The 13,461-nt window shown below is 39.4% G+C and overlaps 3 protein-coding genes across 3 annotated transcripts; all 3 read left to right on the forward strand.

The window, feature by feature from the left end:
* The first annotated feature begins 464 nt into the window (after window positions 1-464).
* Window positions 465-3,584, forward strand: LOC124378561. Its single transcript, XM_046838285.1, has 13 exons — window positions 465-472; window positions 573-742; window positions 839-923; window positions 1,018-1,164; window positions 1,249-1,457; window positions 1,558-1,661; window positions 1,826-1,944; window positions 2,124-2,300; window positions 2,417-2,622; window positions 2,737-2,837; window positions 3,059-3,177; window positions 3,302-3,427; window positions 3,522-3,584. Exons 2-13 carry the CDS (start codon window positions 615-617, stop codon window positions 3,582-3,584), a joined length of 1,584 nt encoding a protein of 527 aa, XP_046694241.1. The 5' UTR covers window positions 465-472; window positions 573-614.
* Window positions 3,585-3,587: 3 nt separating this feature from the next.
* Window positions 3,588-6,570, forward strand: LOC124378259. The gene is made up of 12 exons (XM_046837831.1): window positions 3,588-3,713; window positions 3,837-3,931; window positions 4,070-4,200; window positions 4,385-4,509; window positions 4,604-4,721; window positions 4,805-5,017; window positions 5,252-5,422; window positions 5,585-5,722; window positions 5,807-5,856; window positions 6,091-6,222; window positions 6,344-6,426; window positions 6,557-6,570. The coding sequence occupies exons 3-10, from the start codon at window positions 4,198-4,200 to the stop codon at window positions 6,164-6,166; spliced, it is 894 nt and encodes a 297-aa protein (XP_046693787.1). The 5' UTR covers window positions 3,588-3,713; window positions 3,837-3,931; window positions 4,070-4,197; the 3' UTR covers window positions 6,167-6,222; window positions 6,344-6,426; window positions 6,557-6,570.
* LOC124378562 (mesothelin-like protein) lies at window positions 6,326-11,893 on the forward strand. The gene is made up of 12 exons (XM_046838287.1): window positions 6,326-6,428; window positions 6,557-6,681; window positions 7,013-7,203; window positions 7,393-7,483; window positions 7,676-7,775; window positions 7,856-8,028; window positions 8,278-8,433; window positions 9,138-9,271; window positions 9,371-9,504; window positions 11,337-11,429; window positions 11,549-11,699; window positions 11,794-11,893. The coding sequence occupies exons 1-12, from the start codon at window positions 6,326-6,328 to the stop codon at window positions 11,891-11,893; spliced, it is 1,551 nt and encodes a 516-aa protein (XP_046694243.1).
* The last annotated feature ends 1,568 nt before the right edge of the window (window positions 11,894-13,461 follow it).

The following is a 13,461-nucleotide window of genomic DNA, read 5'->3' on the forward strand; positions in this document are numbered from 1 at the left end:
AACATTTACCTGGTGTTTAAGAAAAAAAAGCAAAACATTTTGGTTAACTATGCATTGAATCATGTAATCTTTCATGCAGACCAACAGCAGCATTCAATTCAACCCAAATATGCTTGATGCCATTGGGGAGGTGATAATCAAGGACTTCACAGCAGCACAGTTAACGAATGCTACTTTCATAAGCAAGTGGTTCCAGATAAGGCTCAGACTATTTTTGTCATCAGTGTCCACAGACTTTCTGTTCAGCATCAGTTCCACTGCCGCTGGAACCGTTACTCACATTATCACACTTTAAAATCTCTTATTGTGTGTGTGTGTGTGTGTGTGTGTGTGTGTGTGTGTGTGTGTGTGTGTGTGTATGTGTGTCTCTATGACTAGGTGGAGCACCCGTGGAGGATATAGAAGCACTTTCCACCCAGAACATCAACATGGACATCAACATATTCATTAGTCTGAAACCCAAGTTCTCCAGGTATAAATAATAAAAGGAATAGAATAGGTGTTTGATTTACATAAAGTGACAAATAGAAAATCGAATATGAACTTGAGTTAAACTAATTTGTGTTTGTCAGACCCTGAATGTGAGCACAGTGAAGGCTCTATTGGGGGTAAACATGGCTGATCTGAAGCTATTTGAGAACTCCTCAGCCATTCAATCCTGGGTGTCACAACAAAACCAATCTGATTTGGACACACTGACTCTTGGCCTCATCAACCGCAACCCTTGTTATGGTGTTAACAGGTGAGCTTGTTTATAAAACTATCAAAGAATCAAGTTTATAGAAACCATGTTTAAGTTGTTTTAAAGCGTAATTCTGTTGTTTTTTTTTCTGCGTAGTTACCCACTTTCTAAAGATTTTGCATCTGGAAACATTTCTGCAGTACTGTGCAACTTCAACATTTCTGATTATGCATGTTCATCAGTAAGTCTTCTGTGAACAAAATATCTCGCTTTAAGTTCAGTATTGTTACTCCAAAAATGAGTTGACCACAAAAACCTGTTTTTTGTCTTTTAAGGGTGTTGTATTGTCCTCTGATGATCTGCTCACATTGTTAACATGCAAACTGCAAAATAACCTGACCTACTCTAAAGATCTTTGGAAGCATTTCTTCCAGAATTTTGCTGGATCATTGGAGAATGCACTGGACAGGTTTTCAAGCATAGTAAGAACATTTACCTGGTGTTTAAGAAAAAAAAGCAAAACATTTTGGTTAACTATGCATTGAATCATGTAATCTTTCATGCAGACCAACAGCAGCATTCAATTCAACCCAAATATGCTTGATGCCATTGGGGAGGTGATAATCAAGGACTTCACAGCAGCACAGTTAACGAATGCTACTTTCATAAGCAAGTGGTTCCAGATAAGGCTCAGACTATTTTTGTCATCAGTGTCCACAGACTTTCTGTTCAGCATCAGTTCCAAAACCTTCAGCTGTGAGACATACCAAATTGTGTAAGTATGGTCACTGGAATTTAGAAACTCCAGATGTGTTATTTAAGACATGAAGATGATGTAGTTCATGTGAAAATCTAATCTGTTCCATTCAAATTAGGGTGGAGGCTCTCGGTAGTCAGGAATCACTTATGACAAAGAAACAGAAGCAGTGGGTCTTTACTTCATTCATCTTTCCCTTCCTGTCAAGAGTTGACTTGCCAGGTACATAGTCTCCTTTATATGTTTAGAAACCTGAAACAGACACGTGGCAGTCTGTGACTTGTTTTAGTCTGAATAGTTTAAAACGATGGTTTACCTAGATGAAAATATATAAGACAATTAAGAATAATTTGATTCATTAATCCAATGATCTCTGATCCTTTTAGATCCTGGCTGTTTTTCCAACACTTCTGGCAGCAATGACTGGTTTGAAAAGAACCTTGGCAATTTCAGCAATTATGCCACCTTAAAGGAGCTCCAAATTCTAAATGCTAATTTCTCCAGTGTGAGTAACATCACAATTGCAGCAATTACTTGTTTCGTTTGTGTTCACAAGAGTGTAGTAGGAACAGTTGGTCTTTGGGTTTTGGCTGAGAGAACATATAGCTGCTGTACCAGTGTTGCTTGTTTTCCTTGTAGACCTGTTGTGAACAGAATGTCTGACATGAATGTTTTGTCCTGCAGGTTGCAGTGTTTGGTTTACTGTCCAGTGAGCAGAAAGCTGAGTTCATTTTGCAGCCAGATGCAGGAGTGTTGGGAAATGACTCTGTGTTTAGAGAGGTGTTTGGCCGTATGATCACATCTTTAGATCTGAATCAACTTGTCAGCTTCTTCACAGCCTTCAGCCAGATTGCAATACAAGTGAGGATCTCTGTAGCCTATTTTCTTGTAAAATAAAAGACATTTATTCTGTGCATACGAATGTATGCAGTCCAAGTATTTGCAGACTTTTAATGGATGCTGATGTGTGTTTGCAGATGAACATGACTAGCATTCCTTCAGCAACATCAGACACCATTCTGAACATAACGTTAATGAATCTGGCGCCTCACTTCCAAAGTTTCAGCTCGAAGGACTTTGCACTGTGGTTCCAGACTTACCTTTCCATCTTCCTTCCTGTGACTGGTCCAAGCACCCTGTCGATCATCCCCATGAACATCAGCTGTAACTCCTACAGAGAGATGTGAGCTTCTCCTCGACATGAACTCAGAAATCTAATATTTTTACTTTCAATTTAATTCATTTTTTTTTTTTCTTTTCATTTGTAATTTGTCTATTTCTATTGGTGTGTTTACAGAGTGAAAGGCCTTAATAATGTGTACAGTAACCTCTCTGTAACACAGTCCAACACTATCTTCAGTTACATACAAGACTATCTGAAGTACCAGTCCAGCCAAGGTGTGTGTGTGTGTGTGTGTGTGTGTGTGTGTGTGTGTGTGTGTGTGTGTGTGTAGGTGTGTACTTTTGTGTGTATTTTGTATTATGCTGTATGTAGAGGGTGATAAGTTGATTTGACTGACTGATGATGAGTTCGGTCAAAGGAATGTTCAACATTCACTGATATCATCAATCTGAATACACCACAGACATTTTCATTAGTGCCCTCTGTTGCCTAACAGGCTTGAGCTGCTATGGCAGTGGGAGCTTCTACATGTTCCTGAAACAGTTGTTCCTCAGTTTTGGATTCCCTGACCTAAATGATTTCCTGTCCCTTATTCCGGCTGATCGACAGGCAGAGGTACTTCTGCTCTCGAACACTGTTCACATCAGTGAAACGCTCAATAACAGTTTTCGTAGTAAACAGTAAGTTAACCACTCCTTCCTCTGTAATGAGTGTGGTGTCCCTCCTCTGTGTCCTCTAGATTTTGAGCTCCATCTCAACGGAAGAACTCAGCGAGTATCTGAAAAGCACAAACCCAGTGATTAATGGTTCTGAACTCTGCACACTACTTAACAATTACAACAGAACCACTCAGTACCTGGAGATGGTATTTTCTTCATTTCACTTTTGCTGTTGCCCATGCATGTTGCTTACTTTTTTGTTATATTAACAGATAGAGTAATCCCTGTATCTCTTTACAGGAGCCTGTTTTGTCCTCAGCTCTGGCCAGCCGAACATTAGAGTGTGTGTGGCCTCGTGCATAGTGCCTCATCTCAGGCTGATGTAGAACAGTGGTTTAATGTCACACTGCTTCACTACCTGCCCTACCTCAGCTCTCAGCTCATCAGCTCCACCCAGCTCAGTGGTGCCTCTTGTCTGTCATACAGGAAACTGTGAGTCTTTGTTGCATTCAGCATTACACAGGGTTCTCAGCACAAACACAGACCTTTGTCTGTTGGCTTAAAAAACAAGTATCCCTAGTAAAACATTTCCTCTATATGTGTGTTTGTGAGCAGGGTGTCCATCCTAGGGGACAACTACATCTTTGCTGCAGCTGATTTCACCCCAGCTGATGTGTACAGCTCTATTAAAGAGTATTTAAGCAGCGGCAGTAAGTATAAACTCTTTTCTTCTGTTTTCTATCCCTCTCTCTTTCTCTCTGATTAAATGTACTTCACTTTTGTTTCCGGTACATGTGTATGTACAATATGTGTGTCTTAACAAAACTATGTTTATGTGTAATTTGCAGATGGCAGCCCTCGCTGCTATAACTCTTCAGATCCTCTTCTGAACTCCACTGCCTGGTTTGTCGATAATATCGGATTCTTCATCACCTTCATCACCCTCACTGATCTTCAATTATTCTTATCAGGAAACATGGTAGCACACACACACACACACACACACACACACACACACACACACACACACACACACACACACACACACACACAAGCATACATGTAATTATCTATTTTAGTAATTTGGACCGATATCAGCTAAATACATCCTGCAACACACACTCATAGTGACGTATTAATGTGTGGTTTATTATGTTCTTTAGTCAAGTGTGTTCCTGAAGAACTCTGAAAATCTTCAGTTGTTCAACAATGCAAACATTTCAGCCAGTGTCCTGCAGTACTACACAAGAGAGTTGTACCTCCAGAATCCTGACTTCAGCCCACTCAGGTAACACTAGACTCTACACATTATCAACTACTTCTTCTATTTCTTCATCCAGCCTTGTATAAAGCATTCTAAAAGCGTATTTGTGTTCTTATAGATTGCCACCTGAGCTGCTGTGTCAAAGTCCTTCCTCCATGTTTGTTCCTCTTGGAGATGCAGACATTCAGACCATCCTCACTAAGATCAACAACTTCTGTACAGAATTTAATCCAGAGGTGATCAATAAATAAGTCTCTGCCTGTTTACTAATCAGCTAGTGTAGCAGTACCCGTTATCTATAATCCTCTTCTCTTTTCAGGTTACAGCGGTGCTGGTAGCAAAGTTCCCCAATATAACAACAGATGCCATCCAAAAGTTGGGTAGCCAGTGCGTGGGCCTGACTGTTGGCCAGATAAACTCTGCCCCCTCCAATGTGTTGAACACTACACTGTCTACACTCAGTATCATCAGTGGCTGGGACCAGGGCCAATTGAATGCCCTCATCCAGAGCATCATTAGTTCAGGCTTTAATGTGAGTGTACATTGCAAAATTGTCAGGAATGACAGTCTATGCTGCTTGAAATGAAATCACATCAAGTTGAAGCTATTTTACAAAATCAAACTGTGAAACTGTGAACAAAATTGTATTTCCTTTTGATATATTAACTAATTACACGCTATTTCTCAAAGTCCTGTAATTTAAACATTCTCTTGTTGCGTTCATGTGGAAATATCAGAATGATTTCTTTTATGTATTATCTCACAGATCGACAGTGCCTCCTCAGTCTTGTCACTGGGAACACTTATTGGTGGTGTTCCTTCTGCAACCATCTCCATCCTCCCATCTTCTCAGATTATGTCTTTATCACAAAATGTAACGTTCATCAATAACATTTTATCAGCACCAGTTATTCTGCAAGAGACATTTGTCCAAAAGGTATACACTCTTTTTACACAAGCACACACACATACACGCATGCATACACACAAACACATTACTGTTATGTACATTTCTGTGACTGTCTCCTATACAGCTTTGTAATTGTATGGAATCAATAGTTTGTTGATGTTGAAGTCTGCTCCAACACTTTTTTTCCAGGTAATCTCTGTAGACCAAACTGAAGTGATACAGAATGTTCCAGATGCACTGGTGATGTATATTCCGCTTGTTCTATTGACATCACTGAGCTCTGTGGAAATTTCACTCATCAATAACAAAAGCTGGAGTCATGAACAGGTAACTGAACAGACCCACTTTGTAAATCACTTTTTTATACTGGTATTCCCATAAATGCAATGATTTGTCTTTCATTCCTACCAGGCTATGATGCTGTTTGGTGCAGTGGCAAGTGCCAGTGATAATCCAGAAGAGTGAGTTAGAAACACACAGAATCTCTCTCTCTCTCTCTCTCTCTCTCTCTCTCTCTCTCTCACACACACACACACACACACACAAACACACAGACACTCACACACAACCTGACTTGCTAAGATTGCAATTTGGTCAATAAACTAGTCATTGAGTGTGTGTCTGTGTTTGACTCTGTGTGTGTGTGTGTGTGTGTGTGTGTGTGTGTGTGTGTGTGTGGGTGTTTCTCCCCACAGTCTGTCACCATCAGTACTGCAGGGATTCTCCTGTGGTTCAGTTCAGACTCTGCCAATACAAAAGCCAAAGATCTAGTGAAAGCCTGTAGACCACGTGCAGACAGAGACAAGGTTGTCCTGGAAGAGGCTCAGGTAGATACACTCTGATATTCTTTCACATTCTGCACAAAGCCTGAGACAGAGACAGCATGTGGACCCAAACCTTGACTAGTAAACGAGAAACTACACAATCACAATGCATTCTGTGTTTCAGCTGATCTGCATGTACAACTACGTAAAACAAGATCCATTTGTTAACTTTACTGATGTCCCCTCTGACCTGCTACTGTACTACAGGTGTGGAACACTTTCACACACACAAAATACTGACTATAAAAGATAATACACATGTCTCCTGCATTCCCACTTGATGGTTTCATGTGTCTGAAATTAAGAGTGTGGGTTGTTTGCTATCCGTGTGTTGTAGCTATGAGAAGATACAAGGTGAACTGCCAGTCATATTTCAGTGCCCTGGGCAAAGCAGATTTCTATGTTGTTTCTCCTGTCCTTGACAAAATGACCAACCTGTTCAACAATGCAAAGGACTGCCTGGTAATACATACACAGTAACATGTTTACAGCCCAACACATTCATTCTTAGCAATTAAATCTTGGAAAACCTATCACTAAATTGCACCAAATGTTACATTCGATTTGTGTCTCGTGAACTTCCAGTGTTGAAATATTCATCTATTGCAATCAGCAAATTCCCTTCCATAAGTGTTTTGTGATCTATCAAGAACATATAATCGGGTTAATTTATTAGAAAAAATGTTCAAGTTCATATAAAAGACAAATATTTTGAAACAAAATATTGGATTCCTCACAAGTCCCCATTTTAGAGATTCTGTGTGACACTACTTTATGGTTTGTGATGCTGTAGGGTATATCTGGTGTGAGCCTGACCGGGGATCAGGTGGATGTTCTTGGGAATATGGCCTGCACACTGGAATTCTCCTACATTCAGAACTCTGACCCTCTCATTTTGGAGAAACTAAAGAACTGTGAAGATCTTTCTGATTCTCAGATCACTGCTATACAGTCACTGCTGCTCAGTGGAAACACTACTTATGGGTAAGACAGAACATCTTGTGCATTAGCACATATCTTTTATATATGTGGTAGAGTTGTAGAAAAGAAAAATCACATTTTAACATTTAAATTGAAAAGCCTAAAAGGTCATGAAACAAAATAAATAATGTGTGTTTGTATTTGTATTATATTATTAGTATTATATCTTTGACATTATTTTTATTTAATCAGTAATCCATCAACATGGAATGAGCAGACCGTGGAACAACTCGGCATGCTGGCTGTTTATTTCAAATCAGACCTCTGCAACAAGCTTAGCTTTGTATGTAAACATGTTCAGCTTTGCATTTATGATTTTGATTGATTTATTAACCCAGTGTTATACTATCTGGACTAATTGAATGTGTGTTTGTGTGTTTGTGTGTGTGTGTGTGTGTGTGTGTGTGTGTGTGTGTGTGTGTGTGTGTGTGTGTGTGTGTGTGTGTGCGCGTGTGTATGTGTGCATTGTTTATAGAATGTAAAAAGGAAAGTTCTTTCAGTCCTGAGGAAGCAGAAGCTCCCAATAAAGAAACTAAGTGCATTCTTTACAGAATGCAACTCAGAAAGCACTACAGGTAATGGTACATTAAGGTACATGGACAGGTTTTAGATTCTGTCCATTACTGAGTAACTCTAAACCTTCTGTGTCTAACAGTGAGCAAGATCACAGCAGCAACAATTGCAGATACATCGTTTCCTTACGGCTTTAACTCCACGCTGTTTGATCTGTATCTGGACATCGATGTCCTACAGGACAACCTGGCAGCCATTACTGAGAAAGTGGTGGACACCAGCCTCCAGAATGTCATTCTGAACAAGTTAAACCAGGTATTATGAGAAATACAAGGTTGTTTGTGCTTTTCTACCATAGTATTCTGTTATTTTTTGCAGTGTGTGTTTAAATATGATTCTTGCATGCTATATGTTTGCAAAATGAATAATCTCTCAATCAAGGTTTGTTTTGGGTTATAAGTTCAAAGTCAGACTTTGTGTGAATGTTGGATTTACCCAAATAAACTTTTGGATATTGTGTGCCAGGTGGTATAATAAAATTTTTTGAAATTTTTGCATATCTAGATTTATCCATCAGGCCTTAATGATGATGTGCTGCAACTACTAGGTTCCACGTCTCGGGTAGCATCTATTGATGCTATTAGCAAATGGAACATTACTATAATTGATACGCTGTCCTCTTTACTGGACTCAAATGATGGAAGCTGGGAACCAGAAAAGGTAATGGATGGATGTAAAAGTGTGTGAGTGTAAGTTTAAATGTTTATGAGAAACAGAGAGAGAGAGAGAGAGAGAGAGAGAGAGATAAAGACCTTTAAAGTATTTTTTTGCCATTTATTTATTATTTATCTTAATGCCACATTCCTCTCCTCTGAGAGAGATGGGAAGAGAGAAATCATGAGCACCTGCAATCCTTTAATCAGAGAAACAGAGAGAATCTCTAATCCATCAGAGAACGAGAGCAAGACAGAGAGGAAGAGAGAGACCCAATATAGAGGAAGATCTGTGATCCTTTATAGAGTGAAAAAAAAATCATCTGTGATCCTTTAAAGAGTGAAAGAAAACATCTGTGATCCTTTATAGAGTGAAAAAAAAATCATCTGTGATCCTTTAAAGAGTGAAAGAGAAAACATCTGTGATCCTATGTAGAGAGAAAAAGAGAGCTAGGTCATGTTTGAACCTATATAGCGAAGAAGAGAGAGCATCTTTGATTTGGTATAGAGTGAAAGAAAGAGCGTCTGTGAGAGAAAGAGAAAAGAGAAACACAATTACATTAATGGCATTTGGCAGATGCCCTTTCCAGAGCAATTTACAATTCTCTCATTTATACAACTAAACATTTGTGGGTTAAGGGTCTTAACATATCTAATGCTCAGACAATTATGTGCTTGCTACCTGAATATTGTTTGTGTTTTTTTTTCTAGAGTAAAGCAATCATCATGAGATATCTGAACATTGATATTCATTCTCTGGGAAGTGCTGAAATAAATATCATTGGTTCTTACATCTGTACATTAGACATCAATGTACTGGAAAATATCACTGCTGAGAACCTAATGTAATTACACACACAAACATGTTCATACATCCAAAAGCATGCAAAAGCAAAATGATTTGGGTATGGTTGTGTTCATGATGTTTCCTTTTTTCTATGCAGAATGGTCCTGCCTCCAGATCTGACTTTGTGTTCGACTCAACAGAAATCTGCTCTGTACATCATTGCCAAATCTTCATTTATCAATCTCCGCAGCAATGCCACTACGTACTACCAACTCATGACACCCTACCTAGGTAAAACAAATGTCCACTTATAAGAAAGATAAGACACACAAACAAATACATCTTTTAAAAGAAGTAGTTGGTATTAAAAGTAACCACACACACACACACACACACACACACACACACACACTATGATGCCAAGGCAGAGGTAGAGGGTTTGGTTTCCCTGTGTATCCTATACATACACAATAAAAATACATTTAGCATGTCTCTATGAATTTGATTCATGAATGAATTAAATATCGCCAGCATGTTGGCCAGGCCATACGGCATCGCCGATATTCACAGTGCCCTCTGGTCGTGTCAAGGCCAGTTTTCCGCTCGTCCCCCCTCTTTAATACGGATCAAGTTATAGGCACTGCGGAGGTCGAGTTTAGTAAAATATCGTGCCTCTCTGAGCTGTTTGAGGGTGGATGGCACCAGAAGGAGTGGATATGGATAACGCACTGTAATCGAGGGCAGGTTGCGATAGTCAATGACTGTAGAGACAAGGTTTGAAGCTCACCTTAGGACACTGCAAACAACGCTGGGTTCTTGTCCACAATTGAAGCATAATTTGAGGTGCATTTGATGCCTCCGCTCCTCTGGACAGACAAGAGTTCTACCAAGCTCAATGGGCTATGTGACACTGGCAACCTCGCATGGTACAGGCATGGCATTGTTTGAGCAGGGTAAAACTCTCGAGTGTGGCACTGATTTTGTAAGAGATTGTCCAGTTGAATGGTTGTGGTGATGTATTGGAACAAGGAATTGTTCTGGTCCTTGCAGGCAATTACCGCCTGCCCGGAGTGCCATGCCATTCCAGCTGCTGTGCGTGACAAGGGTACGAAACTTCATGGCATATTTGGTGGATAAATTTGACTTCTGCTGGGTATTGAAACACATCCTTGAGCAGCTGTCTGAAGTGAGCTAAAGAGCTTTTAACCACTTTTGTCAATGCCCCATAATGCGGAAACCCATTCCAGCACTTTGCCATTTAGCAAGGTTAGCGTCAGAGCGCATTTAGTGGAATCCTAGCTATAAACGTCTGGTTGTTTTTGCTTGCCACAATCTCCATGGCTTGCTCATCAGGGATAAATACACATTGTTCACCTTAACTCTTACATTCTGTTAAGCTGCTTTGAGACAATGTCCACGGTAAAACGCACTATAGAAGTAAACTTGACTTGGTGTTGGGAAAATATACCTTATGTTGCCAAAGAAACTTGCAACAGTAATTTGTGAAACCATCAAATTTGTCCAAAAGAGCCATCTTCAGTAGTTTATGTTGGCTGGCCGGCATGGCATTAATAGCTTGAAGGAGGTGAGTGTTAGCAGCCTGTTGAGCCTTGAACTTCATGAGGTAAGCCACAAGCATTTCTCCCTGGTATGTGACAACCGATTCCAACCGATGAAAATCTGTTGGATTCTCGTCGGGCAAAGTATTCTGTGATGCCGAGGTGGAGGTAAAAGGGTTCTGAATCCATGTGCGGTTTATTGAAAACACCAGTGGCAAAAAAAACAGAAGGGCTAGGCAAAGGTACAGTTGGTAAACAACTCTAGCAATTAAAAAGAGACGAGAGACGACAACGAGAAGAGTCCGATACACAATGAAAACAAGAAAACAATAGGTTTGGTAATGTGATGGCTAGCAAACACAGTACTTTGCACTGAATTAAGCATGACCACTGGATAGAAATGCTAATAACAGCAACTAACCGATAGAACCAGAACTGTTCTTTACTCAGGTGATAGTTCCCTCTGCTGGTGCATCAGGTACACTGCCGCTGGAACCGTTACTCACATTATCACACTTTAAAATCTCTTATTGTGTGTGTGTGTATGTGTGTCTCTATGACTAGGTGGAGCACCCGTGGAGGATATAGAAGCACTTTCCACCCAGAACATCAACATGGACATCAACATATTCATTAGTCTGAAACCAAGTTCTCCAGGTATAAATAATAAAAGGAATAGAATAGGTGTTTGATTTACATAAAGTGACAAATAGAAAATCGAATATGAACTTGAGTTAAACTAATTTGTGTTTGTCAGACCCTGAATGTGAGCACAGTGAAGGCTCTATTGGGGGTAAACATGGCTGATCTGAAGCTATTTGAGAACTCCTCAGCCATTCAATCCTGGGTGTCACAACAAAACCAATCTGATTTGGACACACTGACTCTTGGCCTCATCAACCGCAACCCTTGTTATGGTGTTAACAGGTGAGCTTGTTTATAAAACTATCAAAGAATCAAGTTTATAGAAACCATGTTTAAGTTGTTTTAAAGCGTAATTCTGTTGTTTTTTTCTGCGTAGTTACCCACTTTCTAAAGATTTTGCATCTGGAAACATTTCTGCAGTACTGTGCAACTTCAACATTTCTGATTATGCATGTTCATCAGTAAGTCTTCTGTGAACAAAATATCTCGCTTTAAGTTCAGTATTGTTACTCCAAAAATGAGTTGACCACAAAAACCTGTTTTTTGTCTTTTAAGTGTTGTATTGTCCTCTGATGATCTGCTCACATTGTTAACATGCAAACTGCAAAATAACCTGACCTACTCTAAAGATCTTTGGAAGCATTTCTTCCAGAATTTTGCTGGATCATTGGAGAATGCACTGGACAGGTTTTCAAGCATAGTAAGAACATTTACCTGGTGTTTAAGAAAAAAAAGCAAAACATTTTGGTTAACTATGCATTGAATCATGTAATCTTTCATGCAGACCAACAGCAGCATTCAATTCAACCCAAATATGCTTGATGCCATTGGGGAGGTGATAATCAAGGACTTCACAGCAGCACAGTTAACGAATGCTACTTTCATAAGCAAGTGGTTCCAGATAAGGCTCAGACTATTTTTGTCATCAGTGTCCACAGACTTTCTGTTCAGCATCAGTTCCAAAACCTTCAGCTGTGAGACATACCAAATTGTGTAAGTATGGTCACTGGAATTTAGAAACTCCAGATGTGTTATTTAAGACATGAAGATGATGTAGTTCATGTGAAAATCTAATCTGTTCCATTCAAATTAGGGTGGAGGCTCTCGGTAGTCAGGAATCACTTATGACAAAGAAACAGAAGCAGTGGGTCTTTACTTCATTCATCTTTCCCTTCCTGTCAAGAGTTGACTTGCCAGGTACATAGTCTCCTTTATATGTTTAGAAACCTGAAACAGACACGTGGCAGTCTGTGACTTGTTTTAGTCTGAATAGTTTAAAACGATGGTTTACCTAGATGAAAATATATAAGACAATTAAGAATAATTTGATTCATTAATCCAATGATCTCTGATCCTTTTAGATCCTGGCTGTTTTCCAACACTTCTGGCAGCAATGACTGGTTTGAAAAGAACCTTGGCAATTTCAGCAATTATGCCACCTTAAAGGAGCTCCAAATTCTAAATGCTAATTTCTCCAGTGTGAGTAACATCACAATTGCAGCAATTACTTGTTTCGTTTGTGTTCACAAGAGTGTAGTAGGAACAGTTGGTCTTTGGGTTTTGCATCTGGAAACATTTCTGCAGTACTGTGCAACTTCAACATTTCTGATTATGCATGTTCATCAGTAAGTCTTCTGTGAACAAAATATCTCGCTTTAAGTTCAGTATTGTTACTCCAAAAATGAGTTGACCACAAAAACCTGTTTTTTGTCTTTTAAGGGTGTTGTATTGTCCTCTGATGATCTGCTCACATTGTTAACATGCAAACTGCAAAATAACCTGACCTACTCTAAAGATCTTTGGAAGCATTTCTTCCAGAATTTTGCTGGATCATTGGAGAATGCACTGGACAGGTTTTCAAGCATAGTAAGAACATTTACCTGGTGTTTAAGAAAAAAAAGCAAAACATTTTGGTTAACTATGCATTGAATCATGTAATCTTTCATGCAGACCAACAGCAGCATTCAATTCAACCCAAATATGCTTGATGCCATTGGGGAGGTGATAATCAAGGACTTCACAGCAGCACAGTTAACGAATGCTA

This window comes from Silurus meridionalis, chromosome 24 (assembly GCF_014805685.1).
Source record: "Silurus meridionalis isolate SWU-2019-XX chromosome 24, ASM1480568v1, whole genome shotgun sequence".
Lineage (NCBI taxonomy): Eukaryota > Metazoa > Chordata > Actinopteri > Siluriformes > Siluridae > Silurus > Silurus meridionalis.